Genomic DNA, 11,918 nt, shown 5'->3' on the forward strand with positions numbered 1-11,918 from the left:
CAAGTACTAAAAATCAATCTTATTCCTGCAAATTTGAAGTAAAAGTAGAGTAATTTTAAAACCAGGAATCCTAAGGTTTGATACTCTCCACGTACTTCCAATAATAATTGAGGATAACCATGACTTGCACTGTATGTATTATTACTGGGCTCATTTTTCTATTAACTGAAATTCTTCTGGAGTCACATGATCTACATACGAAGTATAATTTAGATTGAATCAAATTTCATATGGAATACAAATTTTGGGGTCCAATGGATGCTCTATATGTAACTCCGAGCTCAAGTTTACTATTTTGATTTAATTATATGTGTATTTATGACATGAGTTACTCTTGACTTTATCTATTTTTGAACTTGTTAATAACTAAATTCAACATTTCCAAATCGAGTATCTATTAATGTATTTAGTATTACTAGGTTAGATCCCGTGCCATGCACGGTAATTTCAATATTTATCATTAGTTTAATACAATTATTTTACTATAAAAAATAATATCAAATTGCAAAATAGGATGAAAGTTCTGTAATTACAATTTTTTTGAATCTTTAAGGAAAACAGAGGAAGAAATGCATGCACGACTAATAAAAATAACCATGGATTACATTACAAAGTTATAGTCTTATAGATAATATTAAATTATTGTATTATATGACTTTGTTCCCGTCATAAAATAAAGGAAAATTTGACTTTTGCTACCTCACAAACACATCGATTTCACTTTTGCTACCTCGGAAAAATTTTATTTTATTTTGCTACCTGACAGCTACTCTTTTATTTTTAAGTTTTGCTACCACTTAACGGAATCCGTTAAGTGAATCCATAACGGCACGTGTCGCGTTATTATTGGCCCAAAAAAATAAAAATAAAATTTTAAAAAAAAGTTAAAAAAAATAAAAAAAAACCTAAACTACCCAGCTGGCCAGCCACCACCCCCGCACCACCCCCGCGCCACCACCCCCTTCCCCCCACCTCACCGCACCCCTCCCCGAAACCACCAGCCGCGTCGCACCACCACCCCCTACCCACCGGAACCCTTCCCCTCCCTTTCCCGCAACCGCCTCGCCCCAAAAACCACCAAACCCAAAAACCCTAAATCCCGAAATGGCCCGAATTTGGCCACAAATGGCCAAAATTGGCCGATTTTGGGGCTTAGTGGCCTTGATCGGCCGATTTCGGCCTTTTAAGGCCAAATCGTGGTCATTTTTGGGTAGGGGTGGTGGTGCGTTTTTGGATTTGGTGGTTTTTGGGGGCGAGGCGGTTGCGAGAAAGGGAGGGGAAGGGTTCCGGTGGGTAGGGGTGGTGGTGCGACGCGGCTGGTGGCTTCGGGGAGGGGTGCGGTGAGGTGGGGGAAGGTGGTGGTGGCGCGGGGGTGGTGCGGGGGTGGTGGCTTGGTAGTTTAGGTTTTTCCCTTTTTTTTAATTTTTATTTTTTTTAATTTTTTTTTATTTTTTGGGCCAATAATAACACGACACGTGTCGTTATGGACCCACTTAACGGATTCCTTAACGGATTCCGTTCAGTGGTAGCAAAATTTAAAAAAAGGGCAAGTGTTAGGTAGCAAAATAAAATAAAAGTTTTGATAGGTAGCAAAAGTGAAATCGAGGTGTTTGTGAGGTAGCAAAAGTCAAAATTTCCTAAAATAAATAAATATATAAATCCTTGTTGAATGTGTAAAAATAAATATACTTGCCAAATAGAAAAGAAATATTATTGTAAAGTAACTATTAAACTAAATACTTCTCTAAGAAGCTTTGAAAAAAAAAAGGAAAAAAAAAAAAAAAAACCTTTTGGAGGGAAAATTTTTATCCAGGTTATGACAAGTGTCATTTCTGGTTTCGCCTTTAGTATAGGTATATTGATTGATTGATATTGATTAGCAAGGCACAAATCGCACAATAAATAGTGGAACAATACAACTTGTGTACAACATTAAAATATTAAACTATATATATACGAAAATTAAACATTGTACTTACATATTTCCTTCTTTATACCTTTTTGATGAATGGAGATTTTTTTTTTTTTTTTTGAAAACACGGTGAATGGACATTATTGATCAAGTTTAATAAAATTTTTGAAAAAAATAATTAATTAAAAACTACATTTATATTTATATATAAAAATTAATTTGTAGCATAGCTATAAAAATTTCCTATAGAAATAATATACTTTTTACAAGTATATTTTAATTTGGATTTCATTTTCATAATGATGTGATCTTTTTTATTAGAGCAAAATGGTTGAAAACAATTGTAATATACACCTAGAAAATTGATTTGTTGACAATGAATTTAACATGATGGAAGAAGCTGTTTTAATTCTTTTTTAATACCTCAAATCAATCTTAGGCCCTGTTCTTTTGAGCTTCTGGGCAGAGCAGAGCAGAGCAGATTTCAGCAGAGCAGAGCAAAGCAGAGCAGATTTCAGCAGAGCAGAGCAGATTGAAGCAAAGCCGAGCAGAGCAGAGCAGAGCAGATTTCATTATTATTATTATTATTATTATTAATTTTTTCATTTTTTTTATTATTATCATTATTATTATTATTATTATTGTTATTATTACTATTATTATTATTATTATTATTATTATTATTATTACTACTACTACTACTACTACTACTACTACTACTACTACTACTACTACTACTACTACTACTACTACTACTACTAATACTATAATAATAATTGTAATGCTTTATTATTGTTATTAAATATTAAATATTATTATTATTATTAATTTTAATATTATTAAATATTAATTATATTATTATTAATATTATTATTATTAAATATTAATTATATTATTATTATTATTAAATATCAATTATATACTTCCTCCGTTTTCTTTTACTTGCAACACACCTTTTAAGTACGCAGTTTTAGGAGATGATTAGTGAGGGTAAACGAGCGATTTTATCAATATAATTTTTACACGAAAATTAGAATAGAGTTAAGTATCATTTGTAAAAATTATAATGAAAAATTTGTCCATTTACATTACATAAACCAGAGCTCAAAACACGTGCCACAAGGCTATGTTGCAAGTAAAAGAAAACGGAGGAAGTATTATTATTAATAAATATTACTTATTATTAATAAATATTATTTATTTATTTATTATTATTAAATGTTAATTATTATTATCATTAAGTATTAATTATTTATTATTATTTTTATTAAATATACATTATTATTATAATAATTCAATATTAAGTATTAATTTTAAGCTAAGCAGAGCAGGGCAGAGCAGAGCAGATTGAAGCAGAGCAAAGCAGAGCAGAGCAAATTTCAGCAGAGCAAAGCAGAGCAGATTTCAGCAGAGCAAAGCAGAGCAGAGCAGCTCTAAAGAACGGGGCCTAATAAATCAACTAGCTCTTTATCAGTATTACACATTTAAGAGAGAACCCTGATTGACGACAACAGCGTAATTTTATAAACGAGATTTAATCGATCAAATAGCTATGTCTGTCACCACGTATGTCTAATGTTAAACCAACAAAATTAGTAGAATTGAGAACACATAAAATCCTTATACTCTTTTGAGAATTAGCATAAAGGAGATCAAATTTCTTTGTTGGTAATGGCTAGTTGCAAAAACATGTGGTAATGTAGAAATGTGCAGATGAGTGCTCGTTGGTCAGTTGGTCACAAGTTGAGAATAATTATAAAATTAAGATGGTAATAAAGCTCATTCCCAAAAATATGCACTCTTTTTTTTGTAGCAAGAAACAAAGCACATGTTGTACATGTGATCAGATTCTTATCCATCTTCTCTTCATCTCCCAATTAATGGCATCCTGTTTCCCACTTTGCATTGGTCACCTTTTATTTTTATTGTATTATTACTATATTGTTGTGATTAGGTGAAATTCTATTAATAAATCATTTATTATAAACTAAATATAATGTATGGTCGTATGGAATACTACATGAAATTAGAGGGTTATTTCAAGGGACTAAAGGAACAATCTTAGCTTACAAAGTGATAAAATTCTTAATTCATGTATATAACTATATAAGAGATCGAGTTGGAAAGTCCTCCATGCATCTGTATTATTCTTAGCTTTCTCTTGTATATCTATCATAAATGGTGTGTTATGTATGGTCACAAGTTATTAGATTTTGATTTTAAACGGTGTATATTATTTTTATAACACGACTTGTGATTTAAAATGATATCTACAAAGTCATTACATACAAAGAATAAGGTAATTCGAAGGGTTTATAAACCATTAAAGAGTGAACCATATACATTGGAGTTTATCGAAATCGATTAGGGTTCATAAACCATTGAAGGTTGAACCAATTACATTGGAGCTTATCCATCAATAATATTATACTGCCTAATCCTAAGTATCTACGTACTTTATTTTATAAATCTACTAATTCAAGAAGAATAACGCTAAACAATGCATGGTTTAACTACTGAGAAATATTCACCTCTTTCGAATACTTGTAACTTTGTAAGTCCAATTTCAACACTGTTACCAAAAGATATAATTTTTTTTTTTTTTTTTTTGGACAAGAAAGATATAATTTCTCTCCATAGGATTAATCACAAACTAAAAAAGTAAAGTTATTTGTCGCCTTATTTACACAACTAATAATCCGAAGAAATGAAACAAAATATTCAAATTATTTTCTTTGATATTCTCATCTCAATAAAAAAGGTGTTAGTTCGACTCATTTAATTAAACTCCCGAACAACTCTACTTCTGTAAGTTTGTTTTCCTAATAATCTATGAATTATGTAGTTTAAAATACTCCACTTAATATAGTGAATGCTATTTATACAGCTATTAGCGGGCAATTTTAGTTGTTTGTTTTCCTTCTTCAAATATCCAGCAAGTAGCTTAGGCAGTGCCCAAAACACTAAAAAGTCCAAAATAATGACCTAAGAGAGTAAAGAATCAGAGGAATGCAATAAATCAAATAATCGGGCCTTAGTTATAAGATGAGAGTGTGACAGCAAGTTGCGTATCAAACTAAGCTGAAGCTTAAATTATTGTATGCTTATTTCTTCAAATTAAATGTTTTATGTTGTACCACTGAAATTTGACTTATAATTTGCATCTTATCTCAATGATGTCACTAATTAGATGTAGGTCTTTTTTTAAAATTAATTACATGTACACTATCTTAATTATTCTTGTCACTAAAAATTGTTGGCTTATCAAATACAACTATAGTTTTCCCGAATCGTACACTAGAATGTTGTTGAGCCCATGAGAAAAACCCACATGTGAGTGGTGTGTTATCCTACATAAATTTAGTGTATAAGTGAGAGTTTGTATTGGGCCGGGTGTGAATCCTACATTGAAGAAATAAGAAAGTTGTGTCCACTTTATAAAGTTAAGGGGCTACTCCCCTCATTGTCATATGGTTTTGAGGTGAAACCTCATTGGTCGTATAAAGTGGACAATTGTGGCGGGTGTGGCCCAGGCCCGTTTATCAAATGCACTTGTTGGTTGTGCATCATATTATCACTAGAACACCCCCCCCATTTGAGATTAAAATTTCAAAAATTAGGTTATAAAAAAGTAAAATTTCACATTTGCTACCAGGGAAAGCACCCTATTTCACATTTGCTACCCCTTTAATTTTTATTTTATACTACTACCACACAAACACACTACCTGTTACAATCACTACCACTTAACGGAATCCGTTAGGATTTTCTTTAAGTTTATTAAAAAAAATTAAAAAATCTATAAAAAAATAAAAAAAATAAAAACCAGCCACCCAAAAAACCCTTGCGCTCCCCGTCAGCCACCCTCCCCTTGCCAGCGGCCAGCGCCCAAAGAGGCGGCGGCCGGCATCGGAATCGAACCCCTCCCCTTCCCCACCCAAAACCGACAACCCTAAACCCTACTTCCCTGCCCAAAACCACCCTAAACGAGTTTTAGGGTTTCGCTTAGGGTGGTTTTGGGTGGCAGGGAATTGCGATTTGTGGCTAACAAAGCAACGCCAACGCGGCCGGAAAAGGGAATGGGGGACGAGGACGGGGCTGGGATCGGGTTTTCGAGGGGAGGGGAGAGGGGCTGGGATCGAGGGGGTTTTCGAGGGGAGAGAGGCTAGGATCGAGGGGGTTTTCGAGGGGAGAGAGGGGGCTGAGATGGGGTTTTCGAGGGGGCTGGGAACGTGACGCCGGCGCCGACAGGGTAGTGGTTGGAGTCGCGGGGTCGGGGCTGCTGCGAGAACGGGGAAAGGGTAGGGGGGTTCGTTGTGGTGGCTGGTCGGCAGCAAGAAAGAGGCTCGCTGGTGGCTGGTTTGGTCGGAGTCACGGGAAGGGAGTCACAGATGGTTGGCTGGATGGTGAGTGGTGGTTGCGGTGACAGCTGGTGGAGTGGTGGGTGAGAAGAAGTGGTGGGTGGGAAGGAGTGGTGGCTGGCGGTGGTTGGGTGGTGGCAACGGAAATAGTAACGGTATCTGTCAAGTGGTAGTGATTTTTAAAAAAACTCTGATTTAGGTGGTAGTAATATAAAATAAAAAATTAAAGGGATATCAAATGTGAAAACGGGTGCTTTCCCTGGTAGCAAATGTGAAATTTTCCTATAAAAAATTCAATTCTAAATTGCACAATTCATTTTTGCAAATTTTAGAGAGAAAAATGAAATTTTATACTCGTAGTTTGTATAATTGTATTTAAAAAGAAAAAACCTTTTATAATTGAGAATAATACACAATAACAAATTATAAATTTTAAAGCACCAAAGTGTTGCACCTCAAAAGGTATTTGGGCTTCTCTTTGATTCAGCTACAAATCAAGGTTTAACTCGAAATTTCAAGTTAGTCTTATGTAGGGGGCTGTAGGAACTAGGAAGTCTACAAGAGCCGAACTTCCGATTTTCAACTTTGCCATATGTGTTCAAGCTAGGTTTTGACTGCTTGCTTCACCAACAACGAATTATTTCTCATTCTCGTCTTCTAAGACTAGGTAAGATATGTTAAAATGGATTTTCTGCAGGTTGTAGGATAGATTATGTGGGATCAAAGCGACGTCCATTTTTATCTCTTGACCATAGAATTTTGCAAGTAGGTCAGAGTGAAGCTTGCTCGCATTGATCTTTCTCGGGTGATGTAGTTATATTATCATTCCCCTGTACGTATGTTTTTTTTTTTCCTTTGTATGTCAAAAATACCGTAAAAATCAAATCGTTGCAGCAATCACTAGGAGAAATAAGCAAGAAGTAGAAATGTTTCCTCAAATGGAGTAAAATACTCTTTCCAAAAGCCAAAAAACCCAAAACCAGCTGCCCTTTGTTTTTCCACTTTCCTTCCAATCAAATCCCCCCTAGTCCCTCCCTTCCGAGTTTGACCGTCTAAAATACGCTTGATTTTTTTTTGAAATAAAAAACACGCTTGAATTTTCTCTCTCTATATAACCCATTTTGCTTCTTCACTCAACGCCTCCTTTCCTTGAACTCTTCTTCTCTTTTGACACTTTTCTTCCTCCTTTTCTCTCCTCTTCTTCTTCCTCCATTAATTTCACTCCCAAAATTAAAAAATAAAAAACCCATTAAAACCCATTTCATAATCTTCCATACTTCCTTTATCTTTCTCCTCTCTCAAAAAAATAAAAAATTTAAAATTGCCTCGGTTTCTGTGTCTAAAACCCAAAAAACAGAGCTTTTTGTCCTGGGTTTTCTGCCATTGAAAAGAAGAACACAAGCAAAAAAAGGTGGGATTTTTATAGAGAGAAAAAAATGGTGCATCATCAAAGATACTATTACCAACATCAAATGAAGAAAGGAGGAGATGGATTATTAGTGAAAAACTTTATATTAGATGAAGAATCACAAATTGGGATTATTACTACTATTAATGGAAACTATTTTAAGAGAGCTATTAGACCCAAGCTTCTTTCTTTCCTCTTTCTATCTCTTCTCTCTTGCAGTCTCATCTGGACTCCTCAGCTCTTTGGCTTTCCTTCCACTTTCTCTCTCCTCTGTAAGTTTCATTTCATTTTCCTCATTTTTTCTATCAATTTTTCTTTTTTTTTTTGGGAAATTTCATGTTTGAAAAATTTTCTGGGATTTTTTGGATACCTGTTTTAGTGAACCAGTAGGTTTTAATCATCATTTTAAAAAAAAGTTCTTGGTTTTTGTCTATTATTTTTTCTTCAAAATCTCTGTTTTAGTGGGTTTATAATCATGATAGTTTTTGCAAAAATTAAGGGTTTTTCAAATTTTTTTGCAGAATCCCTGTTTTATTGGGTGTTTGATTACCAAACTTGTAATATTATTTTTATTAAATCCCCTGTTTTGATGTGTTTCTAATCATAAAAATTTGTACTTTAATGACTTTTATTTCTTTTGATTAATATAACTGTATTTTAATGATTTATGTTTATTTGTTTGTGAATTTTGTAGATTCATTAGGAGCAGAGGATGAGCATATGGGTTCTGACATGGCTTCTAAGCTTCCTCTTTGTTCTTCCGTCTCTAATGGTTTGTTCTCTCTCTATCTGTCTTCATAAATGTAGCATTTTATTCTTTTATCTGTCAAGCTGAAGTCATGGATGCCAACTAGTTTAGTTAATACCCGATATCAAATTCCGTCTATATCATTGCTGCAATCTATAATCTAGTGGTTCTCTCTAAACCAACAAAAATTGATTTTAAAAAAAATGTCTTTCTTGTTAACTTATTGATAGTATTTAACAAAAATTATGTTAGGATGAAGTTAATATTAATACATCATATGGTAAAGTTGATTTTAGATGCATTAATTTGTCACTAGGATAGCTGTCAATAATGGCATGTTGCTATGAGTTTGCATTGATGAACTTATTAATTAGTTCTTTTCCATTCTGAATATAAAATTGCAGAAAAAAGGGAAAAAGGAAGTTTTCTGTTAGATCCTTTTTTGTGCAACAATGGCTTACATCAGAGTAATTTGAACTTTGAAGTATTTTAATAAAAGAAAGAAAAGGCTTGTATTTATGATTTTCAAATGCTGAAATGATTTTTTGAAATGGTTTTTGATTTTATTGTTATTTGTTGAATTATTTTTCTAAATGTTTTGTAATTTATAAATGCAGGAACAATTTGTTGTGATAGAAGTGGTATCAGGACTGATGTCTGTTATATGAAGGGTGACATTAGGACACATTCACCTTCATCTTCAGTCTTCCTTTATACTCGAAACGATCCAAGAGGTTCATCTCATTTATTGGAAGATGGGGATGAAATCGTCGAAGAATTTGAGTACCAACGCGAAAAGATTAGGCCTTACACTCGAAAATGGGAGACTAGTGTAATGAGTACCATTGATGAACTTTCCCTTGTGTCGAAGCACGAAAACAGCATTTCCAAGCGTAAGTGTGATGTTGTCCATGATGTTCCAGCCGTGTTCTTCTCAACAGGAGGGTATACCGGGAATGTCTACCACGAGTTCAATGATGGTATAATCCCATTATACATCACCTCTCAGCAGTTTAACAAGAAAGTTGTGTTTGTCATTCTTGAGTATCATAATTGGTGGATAACCAAGTATGGTGACATTCTTTCCCACTTGACTGATTACCCAACAATCAATTATAGCGCGGATAATCGTACACATTGCTTCCCGGAAGCCATTGTGGGTTTGAACATACATGATGAGCTCACTATTGATCAGTCCCTCATGAAAAGGAACAAGTCAATTAGGGATTTCCGGGACATCTTAGACCGAGCTTATTGGCCTCGGATTAAAGGGTTGATTCAAGACGAGGAAAGGGAGAAGCAACTGTCACAATCGCCTACCTCTACCTCATTGCTTGAGCTAGATTACCAGCCTAAGAAACCAAAGTTGGTCATCCTTTCAAGAAGTGGTTCAAGGGCAATACTCAATGAAGACTCATTGGTGAAACTAGCAGAAAAGATTGGTTTTCGAGTGGAGGTTTTAAGGCCTGAAAAGACTACTGAGTTAGCTAAGATCTATAGGGTACTGAACTCGAGTGATGTGATGATTGGAGTTCATGGTGCTGCCATGACACATTTTCTCTTCGTTAAGCCTGGTCGTGTTTTCATCCAAGTTGTTCCCTTAGGAACCGATTGGGCAGCTCAGACTTACTATGGTGATCCATCAATGAAGCTCGGTCTGAAGTACATTGGATACAAAATCCTTCCTAGAGAGAGCTCACTGTATGATGATTATGATAGAAGTGATCCTGTTTTAACAGACCCTGACAGTGTTAACGCGAAAGGATGGGAGTTCACTAAGAGGATCTATTTGGATAAGCAGAATGTCAAGTTAGATCTTAAGAGATTCAAGAAGCGGCTTGTTCATGCTTATGATTACTTAGCTCTTAGACGAAATCAAGTCTCTTAGTCAATTTTGATTCTGCTGATATCTGCTGGTTGCCTGTTCTTTTGTTCTTTTATTCCTTTGTTTTGATAATGTCTTATGGTGGTTGCTCTGCTGCAGGGGTTAACCAACCTCGCGCCTGCCTGTCCACCACACGGTGAGTGGATGGTTGGTTACCCCCGCGGCTGCAGCCAACATAATTCATTGCGAAACAACAATGTATATCAATATAAAGTAGATGGTTTAGGAGGAATTATTTTTTTTTTTTAAATTTTGTAGAGACTGTAATTGTCATGTAAATGAAATAGTAAGCAAAGAATAAGATTGGTTTGGCAATATGAAACATATTTTGGTGCCCCCATTTCCTGTTGTAATGAAAAAAGAATCTCAGCTTTCCAGATCAAATTGTATTGAAGATGCTTAATCATCATATTATTCTAATATACTTCTGCCAACCTTAATTATCCTACTAATTAATGTCAGGGATATAACATGGCTAGTTGCCTAAATAACCTTAGTTAATTAATGAATTAATCACATTTTAATGTCATGTCCCACCTAGGGATTGGACCTTATTCATGAATTTAGGCTAATCCAATAAAATAAACACGGTTTCTGATCTGGGTATGGTCAAATTGGGACCAATTTGTATATGCTCTAGTCATTTTCTTAGAATCTTGCCATTCAAATAACGGCTACTTGAACACAGGATTATTAGCACATGTGACACTGTGACACTATAGTTTGAAGAGGTTGTCTTAACACTAAATTGATTTCACTTTATAATTCTATTTTGTGAACAAATATATGCCAACTGAAGAAGTCTTTGCGAATTTAATTGAATAGGGAAAAAAAAACATAGTACGGAGTACATAGACCATCTAATTATACACTCCCGTATTAATAGATGGTCAAACAAATTGAAACATATAAATTCTTCATTATACTGAAGAACAACTATGTTCACCTAAACTATCACATGAGAATACACTATCATATTACGTGAATGTAGCATATGCATGATATAATCGAGTGTATAGTAAACATTTACTCGTAAAAAGTAATGCTCTAAATGGTTTTTTTTTTTTTTTTTTTTTTTTTTTTTGAAATTTGAAGATAATTGAAGTTTGCGAAGTGTAGATTCTTAAGCAACATTTAATGATAATTTTTTTTTTGTTACCATTCCTTGTTATCCATTGGTTTGTTGTAATATATGCAAGATAAAATAAAGAATAATATCTCTCCAAAAAAAAACAGACTGTACAACATCAAAGTGAACAATCGTACAAAATCCGTAGATTAAAGTGGAAATATTTACCGAGGACAGTGAAATATGAGTATGCTTAGAGAAAAGGATTATGGAGTACAACTGTACATTGTCTGTAAAATAAAATAAAAAAAAAAAAAACCAGAATAATAAACCTTGGATTATTATAATTATATTAAGAATACTGAAAATAAGAAAAAGTCAACAAATCCAAAAAAAAGGCAAACTGTAAACAGAAGGGCTATAAACGTATAAAGTGTATAAATCTCATTGGATTCCTGTAAACAGCTAGCCATGCTAAATTGCTTCACTACTATACTCAGGTCAACATCCCATAAACATAAACCTTATCCGTCGA

General features: G+C 34.0%; 1 protein-coding gene across 1 annotated transcript; it reads left to right on the forward strand.

Annotated features, from left to right (window-relative positions):
- Positions 1 to 7,385: 7,385 nt before the first annotated feature.
- LOC145607670 (xylan glycosyltransferase MUCI21-like) lies at positions 7,386 to 10,629 on the forward strand. Its single transcript, XM_081663263.1, has 3 exons — positions 7,386 to 7,953; positions 8,376 to 8,453; positions 9,047 to 10,629. Exons 1-3 carry the CDS (start codon positions 7,710 to 7,712, stop codon positions 10,315 to 10,317), a joined length of 1,593 nt encoding a protein of 530 aa, XP_081519389.1. The 5' UTR covers positions 7,386 to 7,709; the 3' UTR covers positions 10,318 to 10,629.
- The last annotated feature ends 1,289 nt before the right edge of the window (positions 10,630 to 11,918 follow it).

This window comes from Chenopodium album, chromosome 23 (genome assembly GCF_948465745.1).
Source record: "Chenopodium album chromosome 23, dcCheAlbu1.1, whole genome shotgun sequence".
Classification (NCBI taxonomy): Eukaryota; Viridiplantae; Streptophyta; class Magnoliopsida; order Caryophyllales; family Amaranthaceae; genus Chenopodium; species Chenopodium album.

What these genes read in the sequence shown, in the direction of transcription:
- LOC145607670 (XM_081663263.1), top strand. Translation starts at nt 7,710, where the DNA reads ATGGTGCATCATCAAAGATACTATTACCAACATCAAATGAAGAAAGGA. An exon ending in TTCCACTTTCTCTCTCCTCT is followed by an intron (nt 7,954 to 8,375) that starts GTAAGTTTCATT and finishes TGAATTTTGTAG; the next exon opens with ATTCATTAGGAGCAGAGGAT. An exon ending in TTGTTCTTCCGTCTCTAATG is followed by an intron (nt 8,454 to 9,046) that starts GTTTGTTCTCTC and finishes TTATAAATGCAG; the next exon opens with GAACAATTTGTTGTGATAGA.